This window comes from Netta rufina (genome assembly GCF_964035555.1).
Source record: "Netta rufina genome assembly, chromosome: 3".
In the NCBI taxonomy this organism is placed as follows: Eukaryota; Metazoa; Chordata; class Aves; order Anseriformes; family Anatidae; genus Netta; species Netta rufina.
The window spans coordinates 68,046,122-68,069,385 of record NC_140125.1 but is presented as its reverse complement, the minus strand read 5'-3'; the positions used below and the strand labels follow the sequence as shown (position 1 = coordinate 68,069,385).

Here is a 23,264-nt window from a genome sequence, read left to right as displayed (position 1 = left end):
GAAGCAGAATTTGTGCCTCCTATTGCAAATACCTAGGTATGAAAAGCTGAGTTCTAAATATTTGCTTTCCTGGCTCAGAACAATTATCAGGCATTATATTTTAAGGAGTATACTTTATAGCTTGTAAACAACAGTCATGTGTTTTAATGTATTTAATTTTACTGGCTTGCTTTTCATATATTTTAAGAGCTCTCTACCTCACATTGGCAGCATAAGGAATTCATCTTGCCAGAGGGGTATAAAGGGTCTATAAATGAAAATCAGGGTTCAGTTATTCTATTTCCAAACATCAAGGTTTTCGGTATTAGGTTGTTTAGGTATTAGGCTGTTCAAGATTATTGTTACCTACCCTACCTCAATATGAAAGTGAAATAATGCAGTGAAGGATGTGCTAGGATGAGTGAAATATATTCCCCTTTCTGTGGTTGTGTTTTGTCTCCTTGCAGTTAAAAGCAGCATAAAATGTGCAATTGAATCCTGTTCGGTTGATATTAAGATAATAATTTCACACACATACCCATACAAACAACATTGCAATGAAAACTGAATACATTCCTGCAGCCTATGAACACTCAGAGTAAATAGCCCTGCTCTAAATTAAATAATAAAACTTTTCTAATTAGGCATGGTAGAAAGGCTAAAGGAGAGTGATGGCAGGAAATACCTTTTGCCTCGTGCTATGGGTTTGGAAACACAGTGACATCATTCCTACTGCCAGGCACTAGAGGAGATCATAATAGGATATAATTGTTGCTTGCTCATTTGATTGAACTCCAAAACTATATCAAATAACACTTAATTATACACATAGAATATCATTACAGAAGAGAACTCAGAACTGAGAGTTCAGTGTAAGCAGAAGCATTTAATAATTATACAACTCCTGTAGATGCAAATAGATATCTTGCTGCTAATTAGTCTGGAGTTTTATGCTTGCAATATCGTAAGTAAATGTAGTGAAAATTAGTTGAAAGTCTGAACATACAGTTTTACTATAGCTCCATCTGGTACGTGCCCTCCGATTACCCAGCACGTTGGCTAGCTGCTTGAGGGACACATTTGATATCTGGCCAAGTTTAAAGGTCTACTGGAGGTAAAACAATGCCCACCCTTTTACAAGGGGATCATTGTTGCCTAACAATAAAGCTCTCTGGCTTATTTGAATGTCAACAATTCAGAAAAGTTGATGTTTGGAGCCATCAAATAAAATGTTTTTGTGAAACAGTTTATTATTTCAGTGGTAATTATTTGAATCATTCATGGTAAAGGATGTTTGCTAATGAGAGCTTGGCTGCTGTAAATTCCAGGGAGACTGAATGCTCTTTGTGCTGACAAAAAGGCCCAAATCACTGGAGAGCGACTGACTGGACAAATCATTCATCTATGCAAATGCCAGCTGAAATGGTCAGATGCATTTATTACCCTCCTCATTATAGTAAACAAGGCAGAAATCGTGACTGGCAGTTATCAACTTGCCCTGAAGTGTGATTTGTTCTCCTACCACTATTTAAATGAGAGGAAGAAAGGCATGCCGCCAGGGACTTTGTCGGTTTATAAAAGAGTAAATGTCACATAGCCCAGTGCTTAAAGACTTTTGATTGACAAATGTTTTATTTGACATATCAAACAATAATGGTTTTCATATCAAATAGTCCATATTTGTTAGCAGAAATTTAACCCTTGAAAGAGTGAGAACTGATTTTTCAGAAGGCTCCACTTCCAGATGGGAAGTTACAAGTGAAAAGAAACTCTCTGACTGGGTGGACTGGGAAGACTCACACAGTGCTGTAGAAAGATGCTTTTAATGAACTGCTGTCATAAGAAAGTAGCTCACATCGGGAAGGCTAAGTGGCATACAACAGAAGGAAATAAAAGAGTGGCTTCTTTTTTTTTTTTTTTTTTTTTTTTTTTCCTAAAGGAAATAGAGTTTAGAGTTTGAAGAGCTCTAAAGAGGATCTGTCTCATCCTCAAACTACATTGCCAGGACATTTATGCTTGTACCAGGACAGGCTATAGCCCACCTTGTTTGAGGAATGTGTGAGCTTTGATGAATAGAAATCCTAGTGACAAAAGTAAAAACAACAAGAAGAAGCAGATAAGTACACAAAACAGAATGTTTATTTGCATTAGTAGTGTACGTTTGTTGCTACATTCCATTTTAAGATGAACACGCTTTTGTGTTGGTGATCTGCCATTACTGAATATAATTCTATTTTTATATAGGTGGCTCTAAGACCCCATAGAAATATTTACAAAATCATATGTCCTCTGGTATTAAACAGAAAAGAAATTACGTGTGACTAAATGATGTGTTTCACATCATTTGCTGATGACGGCTTTTCACCCCTGTTAGTTGGTAAAAGGACCAGATGGAAAAAGCATGCGTGCTCTGTTGAAATCTGAGTGTATGGTTTTATTATTTGGGAATTATCTCTTTCAGCTTTATAGCACTGGGAGGACAAACTTTGAGTCAGGTGCTTTAAGACTTTTTTATCCAGAACAGTAAACATTCTCAACAATGAAATCCTGAAGCTGAGGAAAAAATTAGAGATCATTAGATATTGTAAGAGGAGAATAAACCTCTTTGATCATGACTTTCTGGAGGAAACAGACAAACAAACAAACAAAACCAGATCCTACCTGCCCATATCTTCTAACACAAGCATACTGCAGAACTGAGATTCTGCACATCAGGTAGCCTGGCAGAGAAATACTAAATGGAAAAGAAGCATGAAAAAACATACCAGAAAGATGCTTTGGGTTAGCTCAGAAATATAATGTGATTTTAATAATGGTATGAATATGAATAATACAGCTTATTAGCTAGCATGATAGAGCAACAAATTAAAAGCAAACACTGTCTATATAATGCTTTATGGCTCTTGTGAATCAAACATTAACTGATCCATTTTCTCATTAGCTCTGTGAAGTAGCACTATTAATCCTCCTTTGTGATGGGAGAACATCTGCATACATATATAAGTGATAGATACTTAAGGTCACTTAGCTGGCTGCAGCAGAGCCAGGTGTTACTACCTAGAGCATCTGATTGCCACTTGTGTGTATGGCCACTACAGCATGCTAGGGCTCCATACAGAGACATTTCCTATGTGCTGAAAATAGATCACCACAGCACTTGCACTGCACACCTCTGCTAGCAGCACTTACAGGTCCCTACCTGTTAATGTAATAAGAAAAGCACTTCTTGTCATTGTAACTATTGCTACTGTCATCAGAAGTACAGGATTTTCCATTTCAACCTGAATTAATGATTCCTAATTCCAGTATTCAGTATGTGGAGGCAGGCCGGCATAGCACTTCAGAGCAATATCCTCAGCCAGCTGTGCTGTTCTGCCTTGTATATGGAAGGAAAAATCTCTACAGATATCCCAGAACCACAAAGACATCTGGTGAAATATACATTAAGACAGAGGACTACAGACATCCTTGATGATCACAAAATAATGCAACACTAGTATTTGATTTTGTTACTTCACCCAAAGGTGACTGTCAAAAGGTAATTATTGCAAATACAGGGCAGAAAATATCCCATTTTTTTTTTTTCTAGCTTAGCTTCTATTATTGCATTTAATCACCCCCTTGCATTCTGTTCCTAATGTAGTCTGAATACACCTATAAAAAGTCATTTGTTACCAGCATCCTCTTTATAGGCATTTTGAGATTACCCTTCTGGCCTGGGATCCAGCCAGCTCTTTATTTATGGGAGTTCTGGCTTCTCCTCCCTCTGTCACCCCTGTATTCCCCTTTTATCACTCTCATGCTCCTAACTCCTTCCTCTGTCTCCCAGAAGCTGGCGTGTTTAAGCTCTTCCACTGGCCACCACTCTGGTGGCCACCAACCTCCTTCAGACCTGCTGCCTCATTCCAGAGCTGTTGCCTCTGCACGTCTTGAGGGTGCTGTCACCAGGGGCTGATTCACCATGGTGAGCAGACAAATGGTTAGCTGCAGAGATGGGACAGGCCACTGCAGCCCTGTAAAAGCTATAAATAGTGTTCTTGGTTCTGTGATTTTGCTACCGAAGAAGAAAGGCAAGGCGCTAATGAGGCAGGGAGGAGCACCTGCTCTTCGGTGACATTGCTGGCCTCCACCTTCTCCAGTGCAGGACAAGTTAAAGGAGTTGACTAACATAGTTCAGGAAGGTTTCAGGATTAATTTTCAAGAATGTGAAGTAATCAACATTTTCTCAAGCAGTTAGTACATTCAGTCAATAACAATGCCACCTTCAGGACTAAGTATGTGCTCAGAATAAGTGATTGTCAGAAAGCCAGGGACGGGACAGCAGTCCAAAGGATTATATGAGGAGAGGGAAAAATCTCACTAGCAATGCTGAATGTCTTTCATGAATGCACGCTGGAAGCTATCAGCAGGCAGCAAAACACTGGTTCATTTCAGCAGTTATTCTAAGTAACTCGGTGTCCCCTGTGTGGAGGTGAGAGGGCTGCACAGACAGAAGCATCTTTCTGTGCATCCCAAGCCTCCCTAACTCACACAGGAACTGCAGATGTCACTGCAGCTTCAGGCTTGGACTGATGATCCCTAGCTATGTCCTCCAAACATCAAGAAAAGTGTTTGGTGCCAGGAAGCAGAGAAATCAATAGACAAAAAAACAGAACTGAACCAAAGCCTGCACTTTTGGTGAATTTGCTGCATTTAAAAGCTAAGAACGAAACAGCTCTGCCATGAAAAGACATTCCAGTGCTCTTAGCAACTGCACCTTGTTACCTTGTTTTTGGATGAACTAATTAATTACAGCACCAGTTACTCACTGGTAAATCTCAGGCATGACATGTTGGAGGAAAAAGCTCCAGGAAGAACTGACCTACCTACGATCTTCCTTAAGTGACTTCATAATGGGGTAATTCCAGTCACTTCAAAGGACTTACCCTCAGTCAGAAGTGTATAAATCAGTACGGAAGTAGGCCAAACATTTATATATTTTTGTAGTCAAAAAATATTTAACTGTCATAATTATGGGAAATCATTGCAGATGTGCTGAGTAGCCTGAACCCAAAGGGAGAAAGGAACAAATAAAACAAACTGTGAAGACAGTTTTACGTGAAAAAAAATGGTTTCTTGCTCAGCCTGATCTGTATCCAATACAAAGATATTAATGCATCTTTTCATTATTCAGAACTCTTTCTGCAACTGCATCCAAATTAACATAACCATCTATTTCCATGTGAGCAGGAATTCATGCTAATTGTACATTAATTCCCAGGATGAATAATTGAGGTATCGGATGCAACAGCTCAAAAGCCTAAATCTTGTTTAGTACTGAAGTAACAAGTTCTAAGCCTTAAATTAATCAAGAAAACTATACATAGGTCTTAATTAACATACCAGGAATCAATCCACAGCTGATAAAATCACAGACCATGCTGGCTTAGCAGTGTGCGACTCTGTCATACTTAACTCTGAACACATCTGCGTGTTTAAAGTTTCACAGCACCGATAACATTATAGCTTGGAACTGCTGCCACCCATGATTATGCTATGAGCCCTCTTTCCAAAAGTGACACTGATGTGTGGAGCTGGAAAATGAATTAATTTAAAATGATGCCTATTTTTTCTTGTTTGGGATCAGCTAACATTTCCTTCCACTTCCCTGAATTTCTCCCTAGCAATGCTGCACAAAGAACTTACATGTAGATGTCCTGTCCTATGTGATTTCCCTATGTACAAATAGGACATTATGTTGCTTGATATTGCTGCTAATTCACCCTCTCTCTATAAATATTACCTGGATGACAAACCTACTTCATCAGCTATGGAAACCAGCCAAATTCCTTCAAGAAAATGTGATGATTTAAAAAGCTCTAAATATACATAATAGAAGGCAGCTAGCTAAATAAACTAAGACACAAGGGCTGGAGAACTACTTTTAACCATCAGCTACCTTGTTTATGACTAGCCGTAAGATGGAAATAGAGAATTTAGTTCATTAAGGTAGAAAATACCCATGTAATCAGTAGATAAGAATGAAAAAATCAGATTCTTGCCTTCTGTGTTCTGCCTGTTTGAATACCGAAGTGGTATCCATGCTTAATGCACAAATGACAGCCCAGTTGTTTCTATTGCTGTAGTAAATTCATTCCTAAACAGAGAGTGTTTGGGTCAGACAACTAGCTGTATTATTTTGTATTTGCACCACATCAGTAACTTGTGTGGCATTCACAAATTAAACAAATCAAAAGTATTTCCTGCAACCACATGTGTGTGTGTGCATATACACATTACAAGCATGCTTGCACAGTGGGACTTGCAGCTGTTGCCATTGAAGGAAAGGGGATGTGGCTACAAGCTTCTCATTAGAAGCAGAAGCTCATTAAGTCTTTCCTGAAATTGTCTGCTACAAGCTTATATATTTAGGGAAGTGTCAGCCTCTTTTCTTACACGTTATCTGCTGGAAACAAAGAGCAGAAAGAACAAAACTAGAGACTTCTTGCCAGTTATACGCACACACCCTAGCAATACGAGTCCTCTTTCTCAATTCATTCTTCTAGTTTGCTCTATATTCTGGAAAAATACTTCAATGACAAACTGGGCCAGATGACCTGAAGCCATTTATCCTCAATTCTGGGAGGACTGAACTTCTGCTGATGAATAGACCTTATAGACCTTATCTCTTTGAGAAGATATGTTCCTTTTTTTTTTTTTTTTTTTTTTTTTTTTTTTTTTTTTTTTGTGCCCTTGCTTGCTGAAGAGGACTCATTAGATTAACCACGAGGTCATTAGGTCATTAACTGCCCACATTGTGGTAGATTTCCCATAACTTCTCAAGGCTGGTAAACCATGTTTAGACTAGAGCTCCCAGACTTTCCTTTGCTGAAGTTTAGGAATCATTTTGCTTTAGAACAAGGCAATATAATAAGACACTGAATTCTATTACATATTCTGAGCAGTTCCATCACAAAATAAGCTTTGCAATATGTTTTGTATATTTCCCCTCCTTTTTTTTTTTTTTTTTTTTTTTTTTTTATTGCTATTATTACAACTGAGCAAGCAGTAAAGCTTCCTTAAATTTTTGTGGATAAATTTTCTTATACTGTCTTTTAATATATTACTTTTGGTTTTATACTTGTGTGACATCTTTAACAGTGGAGAATGGTCCTGGATAAGCATATGGCTTTACTATTAGTGTATTTATATGGCTGAAAGCAGCTTTTCTGCATGTAGTGGATGCACACATTATTTCTGAAAGAAAACTTTAGCACATCTGATCCTTCGTCTTGGAAGTCTAAGACATTGGTTGCAAAGCACCAACAATTCTCCATTCATTGACATTGGTAACAATGCTCCCATTGATCAGACTGGAGCAGTGATATGAACTTCACAGTACTTTTCATAGTTTTCCAGGTTTCTAACCCTTGGGTGGAATCAGCTTACTGTTTACTTCTGTAAGTCTTCAGCTCTGCTGAGTTCTGCTTTGACTGATCATGCCATTGTGAAATGTGGCAGCAGTTGGATGAGCCACAGACAGCTCTGTAGCTATGGAACACAACTGACCTATAAAAATGTCTCTGGTCACATGAACATATTTAAAAGGGTTTAAAATAGTTATGTGATGCTTGATGAGAGGCTAACAATGTCTTTTTGTGAGGCTAAATGACATATCTCTACTGAAATCAATATGGCTCAGATCTGCAAGCACTGAAGTACTGCACTGCAGCTGTATATATATTCCCTTGGCTTTTGTTCTAAAAACATGCACAGTGTGGCCATTACATGCTTCTATTTCAAAACTACCAGTCATCTGCTCCTTGATGCCAGTCAGGCTCATGCAGCCATTATGCAAGAAAATATGAAATGGCTGATATACATGTATTTACAAAGAAAAAGTACTGGAGTGACAAAGGAGACTTGAGCTGATTAACAATCACTACCGATCAATATCATAAGCTCGATAAAATACAGAGTCCCACTAATTATAAGAACATTCCTTTCATCATGAAATTACAGCAAGACCTTGTTCATATGTACCTTGCAGCTCTCCAGTTGTAATGAAGAGAGAATCAATTGTCCCTGTTCCTTGAGCATACATTCCTGTGATACTCTCCTGCACTCCTAGCAGGCTGTAAGGAAAGCCTGGAGACTAGAAGCAGCCGGCGGTGCAGCAGAAGCACTTTGCTTTAGAAATGTGACATTCAGAAGGTTAAAGCAACGGGTCCGGTTTGAAGAATGTAGGTGCTTTGCCAGAATTGCCTCTGGGAAAGTTTTTATGGCATAGACACCTAGAGCATTTACTTGTCTGCTGGAACAGAAAAACGGCGGTAGCCCAAGGGCTAAGGGAATTTCCTACTTATTCTTCCAATTGTTATGCAGGTTTCAGTGTTACTGTATATCTTACTAAAATGTTATACAGGTTTTCCATTCCCACTCTTAAATTTCAGTTGAATGCAGTAACAAGCTGTGCAGTGTCAACACAAAAGCTTAATAAGATTGTATCTATCTCTGTCTCTTTAGATCCCTATATGAAGCCTATTGCTAGTTAAAAATTAGCATACTATCCTTACTGGATCCCACTGCTGCTGACAAAGGATTCTGATTTAAAACTTGTCTGAAGATTCTCACACAACAACCTCCTTGTACACAGTAGTTTTAATCATCTCAGATTCCCTAATCCTCATTAAAAACCTCATGAAGATTTTAGTTAACACATCGTTTCCAAGCTTTAGGATTACTGCTCATGAGTGTATTTCTGCAAAAAGATAAAAAGGAAAGATTTTTAACCATGATAAGTCCAAGTAATACTGTATTTTGATAAATTATTTTCTTCTCATTCTTTTTGCTTTTTCCTTAAAGTTTAATTACATAGCATGCAGAGTGCTTCCATAAGAACTGCAGTCTTTAGCTATTCAAAAGCTAAAACTGTTTTTATTAAATAATTTGACAATATGTATTCACATACTTCACAGAAGACATAGCAAGGCATTGCCCTTGCCCCAGTGAGTACATAGTCTACAGTCTGTGATCTACCAGGAACCAGTGCCAAGCAGCAGAGAGACAGATGAAATACTGCAGCAGTTTAATTGTGCATAACAATTAAGCACATACTTGTACTGTGGCATTTTCTTCTCTTTATCATTTAATAAAAATATATGAAAAAAAGGAAGATAAAATGCAACCAATATGATTAACTATACAATTTGCTCTTGTCAGAGAGCATAGCAGAGGATGCTATGCAAAATATTGTGACATGGGAAAAAGCAAAACACACGGAATAAAAAATTTCCAGAGGATTGAAGAGAATATTTTCTTTCTTCAGTTTAAACTGACACTGAAAGCAAGGCCTTGTTAGTCCTGGTTCATGAGAACACCTACAAACATTTAAATTTACTGAGTGAAAAGTCTCATTGACTTAGCGTACTTTCTCTTCCACTTCAAAGAATATATGTAATTTCACAAATCAAAAAGCAGTAATGCTGGCCCAAGAGACAGCAAGTTGTTTCCCATGGTGGGTTAATATCCTGGGATGCAGAGGAAGCCAGAGAGAACAACTCACACCAATGGTAACAGTGCTGTGCATATGCGCTCAGTGCAGCTTAGCAGTTTACGCTTGGCTAAGTCTGTTCTATTAAAAATAACCCACAGATTAAAATGATTTCATTATTTTCAGGGTTCAGTTTAACACTTAAAATACAAGCTTTACAATGGGATAATAAAATTCAGATCAGTTTCCAACTGAAAGCAGAAACTGGTGATTTACAAGTCAAGTATTTTTTTCACAATTTGTTTACAAATGTTTTCTCAACTGGTGTGTTAGAAATCGCAACACAGGCCTCCTTTTTGGCAAATCTCAGTGTTACCTGTGTTAGCCTGCTTTCAGGAAGACCTGTATTGTGACTCTTTACCCCACACTTAGGTAAGCTTCATTGCTTGATAACCTAGAAGAGTGGATCTGCACATCTTCTGTGGGTGTAGAACATAACCTTGTAGCTTCAACTGCTGCACACTGCTGACCGCATGGGATCTCCACCTCCTGTCCTACGGAGATTTTTACCCTGGATATTCAGCACAATGGCAGCTTGGGGTGACAACTTAGTTGAAGTATCTGACTGTGATTCAAAACCTACCCGCTTGTCTTGGATGATAGCTAGAATTTGAGACAGCAACATAGACAAAAAGGACCCTGTCACCTGTGCCCCAGTACATCACTCAATGTTGTTTGTTCCCACTGAAAAACACCAGCCTCTCTTTAGTTTCAAAATGTCACCTGCCCTTGGGCAACCTTTGTGAATCAGTGAAGTTGGTTCTGTAATCGGTCTTTCCTGGTAATTGTGTGTTCACAAACAGCACATCGTATTTGCTGTTGGAAAGCCTGGGGATGGTCTGTGCTAAGTGCATGCAGCTCCCGGCAGTGGTGGTGTCTTCCCTATCTCCTAGGCATCTATTGTAGGAGTGAATGAACAGGCTGAAACACTTGGAGGTTTTGCTGTCTCCCCATGGATCACAGAGAATGTGCCTAGCAGACCAGATCAAACACGTAACTTTTAGAAAGCTAAGTTTAAATAAGATGTATCTGCCTGGGATGAGCAAGATGAATCTTTCAGTTGTGAGGATGTGAGCTGGAGGACAGTGAGTGGAATGAGAGAAAAAACTTTTCATATTCTTCTATCTTCTTCAGTAACAGAGAGCTCAGTATCAATGCAGCCTTAAAATAATCACTGGATATGAACAATTTGGTCAAACATAGACCTTTGACCAGGTATTCAAACTAGTTGTGTGCTTTTTCATTATAGCCAGGAATTGAGACTTTTAGGTTCCTGTTCCTTAGTGATACATTTTGTGCCAAAGTAGAAGTCTCGAATGGATCAGATAAATTGTGCCCTTGAACCTGAACAGCGTGCCCTTCTCTTTCATAGAAGAAATGCCCTAAGAGTTGGGGTTAAGATGTTATTTTAAAATGACCATATACGGTACAGCAGCATCTTATGCATACAACATATTTATGCAGAATCCAGAATCATTTAGGTTGGAAGAGACCTCCAAGATCATCTAGTACAACCTCTGACCTAACACTAACAAGTCCTGCATTAAACCGTATCACTAAGCCCTAAATCTAAACATCTTTTATATATCTGCACGTGCACACGTATATGAGAGTATATGAGGGTATATGAGAGGCCTATACACAAGTCACCCTGGCAGGTCTGTCTGTGGAAAGCAGGGTTATGTGGTGGCCTGTTTGCCACTTAGCAGTAGGAAAGCTTCCTATCCTAAATTTCTAGATGTGGAAATTTTTGTAAGGTTATAGAATTTGTGTTAAAGCATTATATATAAAGTACCTTAGATAGCAAACTTTTTTTTTTTTTTTTTTTTTTTTTTTTTTTTTTTTGTATTTTTAGAGGTTTCTGAACACCTGGTCAAAGTCAGCATCAATATTTTCTGCCGTAAGTGAAAGGTATCAGGGCAGTGCATACACTGACACGACTTTAGGTTATATTTGTGTAAGTTTGATGTCACACTGTTAATGCTTCTATAAAGTAGTACTGCTGAAGGAGTAGTAGTAAATGAAGAAAACGTGCTTCTGAGGTTTTGCAGGTTTCTGTTAGTCACTGTTTGTCAAAGATTAGACAAGGGGTGCCAAGGAGGTTCCTTGTGGCGAGGCACACCCTTACCACAGCTCGCCAGGCGTTTTGCCTGGTACCACGTTTAGTGGAGTGGCGCTGGGGACTGAGGAGCCTGGAGGGAGAGCCTGGAGGGACTGACAGCGGCTTGGGCGATCGCCACAGGACCTGGAGAGGAAACAGCTTTTGGGGCAGGAGGCACGAGCGCCCGGGCATGCGTGCCGAACGAGGCAGCGCGGAAGCCGCCCGTGACGCTCATTTCGCAACACACCCGAGCTGGAGCGCGTGTTCATTAACAATTATCAATTAAAGCCAGGCCCGTGCTCTCAGGCTGCCTACGGCAACCCCTTGTGTGTGTCTGTGTGTGTGTGTGTTGCGGGGTGCTCCCGCCGCTCCCCTCAGCGCCCCGCCCGTTAGCGGCCATAACGGCGCGGGCACGCGCAGCCGGCGGCCCCTCCCCTCCCGCCGGCCCGCCCTCCGCGGCCGTGCGGGGCTTCCGGCGGCGGCGGCGGCTTCGCCCTGCGGAGCGGTACGGGGCAGGGGCAGGGGCCGGGCTGGGCCGGGGGCGGCTGCCGGGGCTCGGGGGCTCCGTGGGCTCCGGGCGGGCGCCTCGCGTCTGCGGCCGGCAGGGCCGGGAGGGGCGGGCTGGGGTCCCGCTGGGGTCCCGCTGGGCTCCGGGGGGCGGCTGGAGGGAGGCAGGGGCAGGAGGGGGGTCCATGGGGTGCTCCCTGAGCGCCTGTCCGCGGGGCGCTGTCCGGGCGGGGTGCTGGGCTTGTGCCCGGTTACACCTGAGGGAGGCCACGGGGCTGGCCCAGGGTTGATTTTATTTCTTATTTCTGCGGCGTGGCTGGGAGGGCAGTTGGTAAGGAAGTGGCTCTGCGCCGGGTGCGGGGGCTGTGCCTGGTGGTCGGCACCCCGCGGGGCGCGGTGCCCTGGGCAGGCTGCGGGAGGCGGTGGTCGCCCCGAGCTGCCCGCACAGCTGGGGTTTGTCTGACGGGTACCGGGGTGCCAAGCCGCCACCTGAGGTCTGGTCCTCGCCAGAAGGCGGAGGCGGTCACTGGAGTCATTTGGAAAGCGTGGATTTGGGATGGTCTGATGCTCATGACAACAAGACAAACAAGGCTTTAAATAGTTCAAATTGCTTAACATCCAGTTGCGTCCCAAGGTGCAAGTTCAGAAGTTTCCCCTTTGTAAAATGGCTCAGTCTCACGGCCAGGACATCTTCCACGAAGCAGCACAGCAAGTGGGGCCTAAGTGTTGTAAGAGCTTATTCACTTTTAACTGACGTTAGCTCCTCACTTCAACAAGCTGAATGTAGGCATTGGCATAACGTACAAAATTAACAGCGAGAGATGCTAACACGTGGTAAAAATACTGTTTTAGCCTCTAATGTAAGGTTCCAGTATTCCCTCTGCACATTAACATGCAAAGATAATTAACATTTCCCCTTGACCATCTTTTACATGAGACGTAGTTATTAATTGCATTCATCTTTCTTCAGAGATAATATGATCTATTAGTTTTGCTTTTTGCAACTTATCAATGTTGCTGTTTCTTCTATAGTGGTATTCCCAAGCATGGGATCAGCAAAACTGGTGTAAAGAGGAACTGCTACCCCTCTGGCTTTAAAACTCAAACCTGTTGCATGAGTGACTTTTAGATACAGCATTTGCTTCTCTTGAAATAGTACGAACTCTTCTCTAACACGTGTATTGTCAGGGATGGCTCAGGGATGAAATATGCCATCTTTCATTTTTTTATTCCTATGTATAATATGTTACCTTATTATGTCTCTTACACACATCCTTCGCTCAGCAGCCCCTCGACCCCCCACTATTTTTCTGTGTATTTCCCACATCTTTGTAGCATTCTGCTTGGCGAGTAACTACGTATTGCTCATGTTTCTGCACTTATGGGAGAAAACTGAATGCTGGGGAGTTGAATTTGCAAAAATAAACTGAATGGTACAATAATCATGAACAGGATGGGTTACTTGGAACCTGGACAATGAATTTGTGTACGTAAACACCCTGTAAAAAGGAACAAAGTGGTACAAAGAGATCTAGTACCCTTGAATACTTTTGTTTAGTTACTTCCTGTTCCAATTAAATACGTAGAGAAGCCATAAGATATGTTCCTTTATCAAGGAGTGTTTGAAGAAAGGAAGTAATGAATTACAGTCTCAGAAGGCTTTCTGCATGTGTAGCAAGAAGGGAGGAAGAGTTCATCATGTAGAAGAAGGGAATTTCCTCACATCGTTGAAATGGTTGTCAATTAAGTAACGATTGGGTAAGAGAGGCTGTAAGTGCCAATAAAACATGTGGATTGTGATGTGTTTTGAAAGAAAGTAGCTCTGAGCCAGCGCTGGCTTCACCCAAAGTGGCAGTGAGCCGAGCCAAGCTGAGCTGGTTCAGGGTGCTGAGCTGCTCATCCGGCTGCAGTGGCTTCTGCAGTGGCTGCTGGTGGTGCTGGTACGCAGTAGCACCGTGCCAGCCTGTTTAATGGTGTCTTGAAAAAGAATATGATGTGAAAAAGAGCAAATAAATGTATAGAGTGCTGCTGCCTGGGAGGAGAATAAAAAAGGTACATTTAAAAGAAACCTTTATTAAGCTTCAGTTTGGCATAATTATGTCCATAGAAAAGAACAATATGCAACGGAGTGCTACAGATAGGAAGGTATAGCTGCATAGGCCCAAATGGGTTTCTTAAAAATAATCAGTTTGAAGGAAGAAAAAAAAAGTTTTCTATGTAAGCTTTGCACTGCTCTGGATGTGTTTATTTTGATGCTTTGCATAGGCCTGAGCCTGCATCTTTACATTTGCAAAGGTGGGTCCCTTTAACTGGAAGTCACGTTGACCTGTGGTAGTTCTGAACAAATCTCTCCATCACCTGGCCCTACAGATCTATATTTAGTGTAATTCTTTCACCAGCTTGTTGTCTTTTCATTGGTCTTTTAACTCCATACAAGTGTTAATGCTTCCTATAAAATGCCAGAAAAAAGGGTTTCTATTTGTATTACAGTCCTAATGTTTATCCTTCTTTCCTGCTTTTATAAGCTACTAAATCCTATGTTACTTTTAACTCTTTAGAAATAATTTTCCTCCACTTGTATTGTTCAGACTAACATGGTTTTATGACAGCTGTATGCTCTTCCCTGTTAGCTCCCGCTTCTCAACTTGAGCCTGTTGGCTGATGACAGCCAAGGCTGACAAAGCCGTGTCCGTCTCAAGGTTGTAAGTCTGATAAGAATTTGATGGAAATCATTCAGGTTGGTGGGGAAGAATAACCCAACCGAAGTGATGCTCCTGATCATGAAGAACTTGGCGCGTGGTTGCCATTTACCCATTGTGTCAGACCTGGCATCTGGCTCCTCAGTTGCCTCGAGGCAGCGGGTGGTCACCCTGCTCTGAGCTGGGGCGATGGGAATGTGGCTTAGTTGTAAGCTGGGCTCTGAGGGTGCTGCGCAGGGGTTGGAGCAAGTTCTGAGTCTTCAGTGCAGGTATGAAGTTACTTAGGGCACGTGTGGTATGAGGTTGGCGATTCATGCCCACTCATGCAGCCCAGCCAAGTGGCTCTGCAAGCTGAGCTCTGTGAAGCCCTGAGTCGTGTGGAGTGGGCTCCAAGCTGTCTGAATCGGTGCAGGTTTGAGTTTGGGGCTTGTGGCTGCACTGGGCTCCGCGTGATGCCAGGGCTTGATGACAAGAAGCTTGATGTCTGCTGGCACACTCTATAAAGAGATTTCACTTAAGAGGGGGAAAAAGCCAGAAGAAGAAGATACTTGTAATCTTCACATACATCTTATGGCAGTTCCGTGCTGAAAAGCTATCTGTTCTTTGTCATTATAGAATTATCTGAGTTGGGACCCCTCTGCCATGGCCAGGGGACCTGTTATTTTCATTTAAAGGAAAAAGGTTGGAGAGTTTGCTGCTATTTTTCCAGTGCTTTTTCTAAAAGATGGTTCAACAGGATGTTTGGGGGAAATGTGACATTATTTGGTTTTGGCATTCCGGCAGAGCTTAAAATGAATCCCGAATACCATCTCTACGCATTTCCTCCTGCACTGAATGTCAGGAGCAATTCATGTTGCTGACAGCTATGTCAACATGTGAAACTGAATGAAGGGCAGGAACTAAACAAAAAGCTAATAATAGAGGAGGCAAGAAAGTGAGAAGTGAACACTTCATTAGGAAACTTTCTTGCTGTCATGCGTAAGAGGACGGCATGGTGCAGCCTGCCTTATCTGTTACTGCATGCGCCGTGTTGACAGCGTTCAAACGGCGAGAGTGGTTTGTATGTGCATTTTGTGAGTATGGGAGACGAGCAAGTTACCCAAGAAATATGCACAGTGGACTTGCATTGAAGCATACAAATGCCACTTTGATTCCTCTCCATCTTGCTTATTTATTTACCATAGTTTCAATTTATCCTTTCAAAAGATCTGCAAGGTACAGCCCCACGTGTACCCATTTTGAATGGTAAATAAGGTGGTTTGTCTCCCAGGCAATGAGAGGCATCGTGTTAATTGCTGTGTGATGCATCTTCTGCTATTAGAGAGTCATTGCTGATGGCTCAGCGGTTACCACAGGATACGCACTGTGGTATGTAAGTGTATGCTGGTTAGTGTAAACTAACCGGCAGCTCCATAAGGGCTGTTGGAGACGTGTTTATTCTATTCTGAGATATGCTTCGTCATCCCTGTTCTGGCCTGTAGCAGGTTACAGGCGCTGCTCCTTGTTTTTCCTGGTAGAGCTGGCAAACAAGCTAATCTGGAGGCCAGCAGAGAAACAGTCTGCGTACTGGAGAGGATGATCCAGGAGTGCTGTGTTACTGCCCGGGTGCCTTGTGTACCGCTAGCAGGAATCAGGGAACGCGGTCCCGGTTCTGCTGTGTGTGGGTAAATCCGACTGTTTGCATCATGCAGGTATGGAGTGGCTGCTAAATATGGGGCAAGCATATGTAAGAGGATCTCTATTAGTAGGGAATATGATACAGCACTTCTCTGTCCTGAAAAAAAAATGTTCAGCTATAAATATTTCTTTACCACTGTAAACAGAAAACTTTACTGAAGAGGCTCATACATAATTAGCCTTTTTCTAGTAGTTAAACCTACTTGTTTGTCTTTTACTTGTGATTCAGTCTAGGCCATGTAAAACAGGTTGATATCTTTAATTATTAGTACATTTTGTGCTGATTTTTTTCAGGGTGCATGTCTGTGCAGATCTAGTACATCTTGTGTATAACTGAATTGTTACATAAATCATTTTCTCTTACCAGAATTAAAATGCTTTCTATGGGGACTTCTGCTTCTGATGCCAGGACTCTTCAGAAGACTTACTTTGTTGTGTGGCTTAAAGGAAGATGATAGTGTTAATGAATTGTGAGCATCCTTCAGGAGGCTGGTGACCCTTCAGTCATTGGTTAATGCTGTCATGGACAACTTCAAAGGGTAATGACAATATTTTTGTGAAACCATTCACGCTAGTGCACTGGTATGGGAAAGACTGTGGGATTTTTTTTAGGTTTAGGTTAATGCCCAAAGCTCTTTTTGTTTCACTCTAAAAGCCATTCAAAGTATGGGAACAAATTAGAGGAAACAGTTCACAGGAGTACTGTCCAACTTCCTATGTAAGTTGTCTTTGAAGAGTGTATTTACTCTCCAGATGATAGTCTAGATATAGTTGAGCTAACTTTAAATGAAATGATTTGGTTGCTGGGAGCAGTCTTGCTGCAGAATACAAGCAGTGAAGTAACTTAGGTTTTGTTGAGCTGTGTATGTTTGCAGCCTGCCCATGTACCTGAGTACTTTCTTTAGAACTTTTCTTTTAATTGTTTTAAAACTATGCTGCAGATTATCATCATTAAAATTAGCTATAGTTAATCACGAACCCTACAAGAGTTGTTTACTGCAAGGGCCAGATGTCATTTTATACTTGACTTCATTTTCATGAGTCAGTGCAAGATGTTTTTTGTTCTCAGTAAGTCCCGGAAAACAATACTTATTTTAACTATTAGTCTTACTGTTACTTGAGGGTTAGTTTTAGTTAATGTTTTTTCATAGTGTTCTCTTTTAAATGCAATAAATGGGAAGCCATGCTTAGTAGCCTACAAAGAAATAATTGTCATAAAATATGATAGTTTATTAATGTTTTAGTAGCAGTACATTGTTTAAGAGGATATTCAAAAGAGTAAAGTCATGTTTTAAGATATATTTAATCTGCTCACTCTGTTTATTCATTCTGTTTTGTCAGCTGTTTTGCAAAACACCACAAGCAGTTAATGCACCTTATAAAGGACTCCTGACCTTTTGCAGCTTCGTAAGTCGTGTCTAGATGTCACCAGTGTTTCCCATGTTAACAGTGCTGAGCATGTTTTACTATATGTGCCTTCGGCGCCGAGCTAGGACAGCTACGAGAGGAGAGATGAATAGCCGGAGGGCTATTGAATCGAACACCCGGGCCTTACCTATCAATGTTGAAATAGTTCAGTATGCCAAAGAAGTGTTGGATTTCAGCTCCCATTATGGTAGTGAAAACAGCATGTCATATACCATGTGGAATTTAGCAGGTATACCAAACGTGTACCCTAGCTCCGGTGACTTTACTCAGACGGCTGTGTTTCGAACTTACGGGACCTGGTGGGATCACTGTCCTAGTGCTCGACTGCCTTTCAAGAGGACGCCCACCTCCTTCTGCAGCCAGGACTATGTGGAACTCGCTTTTGAGGAGCAAGTTTATCCTACCGCAGTGCACATTCTGGAAACATATCATCCCGGAGCTGTAGTTCGGATTTTGGCATGCTCTGCAAATCCTTACTCACAAAACCCACCAGCTGAAGTAAGGTAAATTTTCCTTTTCTCTGTACTTCAGAGCACTCCTCTATTCTCTAAAATGTTAAATACTACAAATAATGCTGTTTAGCAAACTTTGCTTCTTAGTATTTCTCTATTTCATTTCTGAGATTTTCTTTATTTCTGTGTAAGTTTAAGACTGGTGACATGTTTTGGTAGCAACTTGAAGAGATCTGGATTTTTCTTTTGTAGCATGAGTTAATGCAGATCCTTATATCAGATTTAATTTGAGTAAGGAGAGGTTTTTTTTGTTGTTGTTGGAATTCTTACGAGCACTAATTATGTATATCCAAAATCATTTTTGAAATGGCAGTTCTGAGTCCTTTCTGTAGTAAGAAAGGAAAATTGTCCGGAAGACTGAGGATTTGTGGCTGCAATATTGTCCTGCTTCAAGTAGCCATGAACTTCTCTCTGCATGCTCTAGGTTGCATGTGTGTATATATATATATATATATAGATATATTAGAACTGGGCACTATACTTATTCATTGGGAAATGAGGCCAAAAGCAGAAGTATAGAATGGTCAGACAAAAGGTGATGCCATTTATCTGATCTTTATTTTTGGTTGAATCAAAGAGCGTGAGTAGCACTTGATTTTTTTTATTTGCTCCACAGGTGAAAAGCCTTGGTCCTGTTGTTTTTTTCTGATAGTGAGAACTCCTGATCACATTTTGGGTAGGGGGTGAGGGATCAGGAAGAGGGGGACCTGGAAAGTAGTAAAAGGATGAAGAAAAATGCTGTAAGCAAGGTGGGAAGCTCATGGTGAGGAGGTGTGGAAATAAAAACAGAAAGAACACGTGAAAGCACAGAGTTGGGGAAAAAACACTAGGAAAAGCTATTGGTATATGCAATAAAAGTATGCCTAAAACATGTTTCAGCTACTGGGCAATTGATGTTTTTTTTTGTAAACCTTAGAAAATCAGGTGTTGTATATGTAATAAGAACTCTCAATGAATCTGTTCTGTGTGTTTGTGTCATCTACTGTTTAGTAAGTTTGTTTTCCAGCTCTCTAATGAATAGATACTGTGTAGCTCTAAAGTAAACATCTGAATTCGAGGAGCAGCGATAGGTCAAGCTAGTAAGGACAGGCATATATTAAGAAGTAGGAATGCGTTTGGCGCTAATACAGAAGTTATTTATAGGGTTGTGTGGGTGCAGATAGCTTTTAAGACTCTTGAACTTAGAACCTAATGTGAAATGACTTCTGGTCAGTTGTTCTGTGAACTTTAATTTTACTTGTTTAATAATGTAGCGATTATTCATGTAACTTCATAATATAAGAAGATAGTATGCTGCAGTGCAATGCAAGGATATAATTCTGAAAAATGCTGTCTTAAAAATGCTTAACTAGTTGTTGGTTCATAAAATACAACTCTTCCCAATTCTGTGTAAAGACCAATAAATTAAAAAAAAAAAAAGCTTAAGAAATGTTAAATGAAGGAGCTGTTTAGTAAGGTGCACTAAAAAATGTTCAGAGAGCTAAAAGAAAATAGAAGAGAAAATACTCATTAAAAACTTTGGGATGTTCTTTATCCTCCTGAAATGTGGTTAGACTACGAGTCCGGACTTCCCTTTTTTTCATAATAACATAATCACAGAATTTCTAGGTTGGAAGAGACCTCAAGATCATCGAGTCCAACCTCTGACCTAACGCTAGCAGTCCCCACTAAACCATATCCCTAAGCTCTACATCTAAACGTCTTTTGAAGACTTCCAGGGATGGTGACTCCACCACTTCCCTGGGCAGCCTGTTCCAATGTCTAACAACCCTTTCAGTGAAGAAGTTCTTCCTAACATCTAACCTAAAACTCCCCTGGCTCAACTTAAGCCCATTCCCCCTCGTCCTGTCACCAGGCACGTGGGAGAACAGGCCAACCCCCACCTCGCTACAGCCTCCCTTGAGGTACCTAAAAAGAGCGATAAGGTCACCCCTGAGCCTCCTCTTCTCCAGGCTGAACAAGCCCAGCTCCCTCAGCCGCTCCTCGTAGGACTTGTTCTCCAGGCCCCTCACCAGCTTCGTCGCCCTTCTCTGCACCCGCTCAAGCACCTCCATGTCCTTCTTGTAGTGAGGGGCCCAAAACTGAACACAGTACTCGAGGTGCGGCCTCACCAGAGCTGAGTACAGGGGGACGATCACCTCCCTAGCCCTGCTGGTCACACTGTTCCTGATACAAGCCAGGATGCCGTTGGCCTTCTTGGCCACCTGAGCACACTGCTGGCTCATATTCAGCCGACTATCCACCATCACTCCCAGGTCCTTCTCTGCCTGGCAGCTCTCCAACCATTCCTCTCCCAGCCTGTAGCTCTGCTTGGGGTTATTGCGCCCCAGGTGCAGGACCCGGCACTTGGCCTTGTTGAACTTCATGCAGTTGGCCTCAGCCCATCGGTGCAGCCTATCCAGATCCTCCTGCAGAGCTTTCCTACCCTCAAGCAGATCGACACACGCACCTAACTTGGTGTCATCTGTGAACTTACTGAGGGTGCACTCGATGCCCTCGTCCAGATCATCGATGAAGATATTAAAGTGGACCGGCCCCAGCACCGAGCCCTGGGGGATGCCACTAGTGACTGGCCTCCAACTGGACTTGACTCCATTCACCACGACTCTTTGGGCCCGGCTATCCAGCCAGTTTCTAACCCAACAAAGCGTGCGCCAGTCCAAGCCAAGAGCAGCCAGTTTCTTGAGGAGAATGCTGTGGGAGACGGTGTCAAAAGCCTTGCTGAAGTCAAGGTAGACCACATCCACAGCCTTTCCCTCATCCACTCAGCGCGTCACTTTGTCATAGAAGGAGATCAGGTTCGTCAAGCAGGATCTGCCTTTCATAAACCCATGCTGACTGGGCCTGATCGCCTGCTTGCCCTGCAAGTGCTGTGTGATGACTCAGGAGGATCTGCTCCATGAGTTTTCCTGGCACTGAGGTCAAACTGACAGGCCTGTAGTTTCCCGGGTCTGCCCTCCGGCCCTTCTTGTAGATGGGCGTCACATTTGCTAGCCGCCAGTCAACTGGGACCTCCCCTGATAGCCAGGACTGCTGATAAATGATGGTAAGCGGCTTGGCCAGCTCCTCTGCCAGTTCTCTCAGTACCCTTGGGTGGATCCCATCCGGCCCTATCGACTTGTGCACATCTAAGTGCTGTAGCAGGTCACCAACCAGTTTTTCATGGATAGTGAAGGCCACATCCTGCTCCCCATCCCCTTCCACCAGCTCAGGGTACTGAGTATCCAGAGAACATCCGGTATTGCTGCTAAAGACTGAGGCAAAGAAGGCATTGAGCACCTCCACCTTTTCCTCATCTCTTGTAACTAAGTTTCCCCCCGCATCCAGTAAAGGATGGAGATTCTCCTTAGTCCTCCTTTTTGTGTTGATGTATTTATAGAAACGTTTTTTGTTATCTTTAACGGCAGTAGCCAGATTGAGCTCCAGATGAGCTTTGGCCTTCCTAATTTTGTCCCTGCACAGCCTCGCTACTTCTTTAAAGTCCTCCTTAGTGGCCTGCCCACTTTTCCAAAGCTTATAAACCCTCTTTTTCCTCCTAAGATCAAGCCACAATTCTCTGTTGAGCCAGGCCGGTCTTCTTCCCCGCTAGTTCGTCTTTGGGCACGTGGGGACAGACCGTTCCTGTGCCATTAAGATTTCCCTCTTGAAGAGCGCCCAGCCTTCCTGGACCCCTCTGCCCTTCAGAACCGCCTCCCAAGGGACTCCACCAACCAGTGTCCTGAGCAGCTCAAAGTCAGCCCTCTGGAAGTCCAATACAGCGGTTTTACTGGTCCCCTTCCTGGCCTCGCCAAGAATAGTGAACTCCACCATTTCGTGGTCACTCTGCCCAAGACAGCTCCCAACAATCACATCTCCCACCAGTCCTTCTCTGTTTGTGAAGAGAAGGTCTAGCGGAGCACCACCCCTGGTAGGCTCACTAACCAGCTGCGTCAGGAAGCTATCTTCCACGCTCTCCAGAAACCTCCTAGACTGCTTTCTCTGGGCTGTGTTGTGCTTCCAGGATATGTCAGGGAAGTTGAAGTCCCCCACGAGAACAAGCGCTGAACGGATGGAATTTCTGTAGGACCTTGTTTTTCTTTGTAGGCAGAAGTATTTCCTGTTCTGCTTACGTAGGTTAGTGTTATTTTTGTTTAGAAGGCTAGCAGTCTCAGCGAGCCTTGTCCGTTCTACATTTTCAGTAACTTCTGGTCTTGATGATAGAGCAGCGCTAGAGGGATTTGTACTTTTCCTCAGTAGGAGTTGGCTGTTCAGAGATGTACCTTTTGGTTTGTCTCCTACTTCTGAAAGATACAAATGTCTTATGCATAATGTGAAGGAACCCTTTTTCCACATGATGTATGCAGGATTTTTTCTCCTTCCTTTCCCGCACCTGTGGGAGGGGAATATGAAGAGTTACAAGAATGTCTTCTGCTTAATTTCCCTTATTTTCCCTTTCAAAAATTGAGATGCCAACTAAGAATAACATTCTGGAAGTAGGAATGCTGTTGATAATCTCAGGTGATTCAGTGCTTGACAGACGTGTTGAACTTGAACTACCACAGCATTTTTTTTCCTTAGGAGGCTGTGTCTCAGTTACTCAGAGGGCTTTCAGAGCTTTGTGTTCTTCTTTCTGACTGTTGTAATGCTTTTAAATCACCTGATTTAAAAACAAACCAGCACTTACAGGTTTTTATTTGCTGGCTATTGGTTTGTTTCTTTCTGAACACCACTGCAGAAAGGGCAGGTTATTAGAAAAAGTCCTTTTCAGCAGCTTCTGCTTTGAAATAGAAAGGAGGCCAAATTCTGGAATCAAACCTGTTGTGAGAGTAAGAAGTCTGAGACTTGTTTAA

The 23,264-nt window shown here is 42.2% G+C and overlaps 1 protein-coding gene across 4 annotated transcripts in view; it reads left to right on the top strand.

The window, feature by feature from the left end:
- Positions 1-12,058: 12,058 nt before the first annotated feature.
- The window catches only part of FBXL4 (F-box and leucine rich repeat protein 4), a 58,843-nt gene continuing 47,637 nt past the window's right edge, over positions 12,059-23,264 (top strand). For 3 of the 4 annotated variants that reach the window (XM_084283893.1, XM_084283891.1, XM_084283894.1), the window contains exons 1-3: positions 12,059-12,117; positions 16,863-17,034; positions 17,837-18,426. In XM_084283893.1, the coding sequence (XP_084140019.1) occupies positions 17,918-18,426 (509 nt within the window). In that variant the 5' untranslated portion in view covers positions 12,059-12,117; positions 16,863-17,034; positions 17,837-17,917. Of the gene's footprint in view, positions 12,118-16,432; positions 16,510-16,862; positions 17,035-17,836; positions 18,427-23,264 lie in introns of those variants that run through there. The other variant, XM_084283892.1, reaches the window with a different exon arrangement.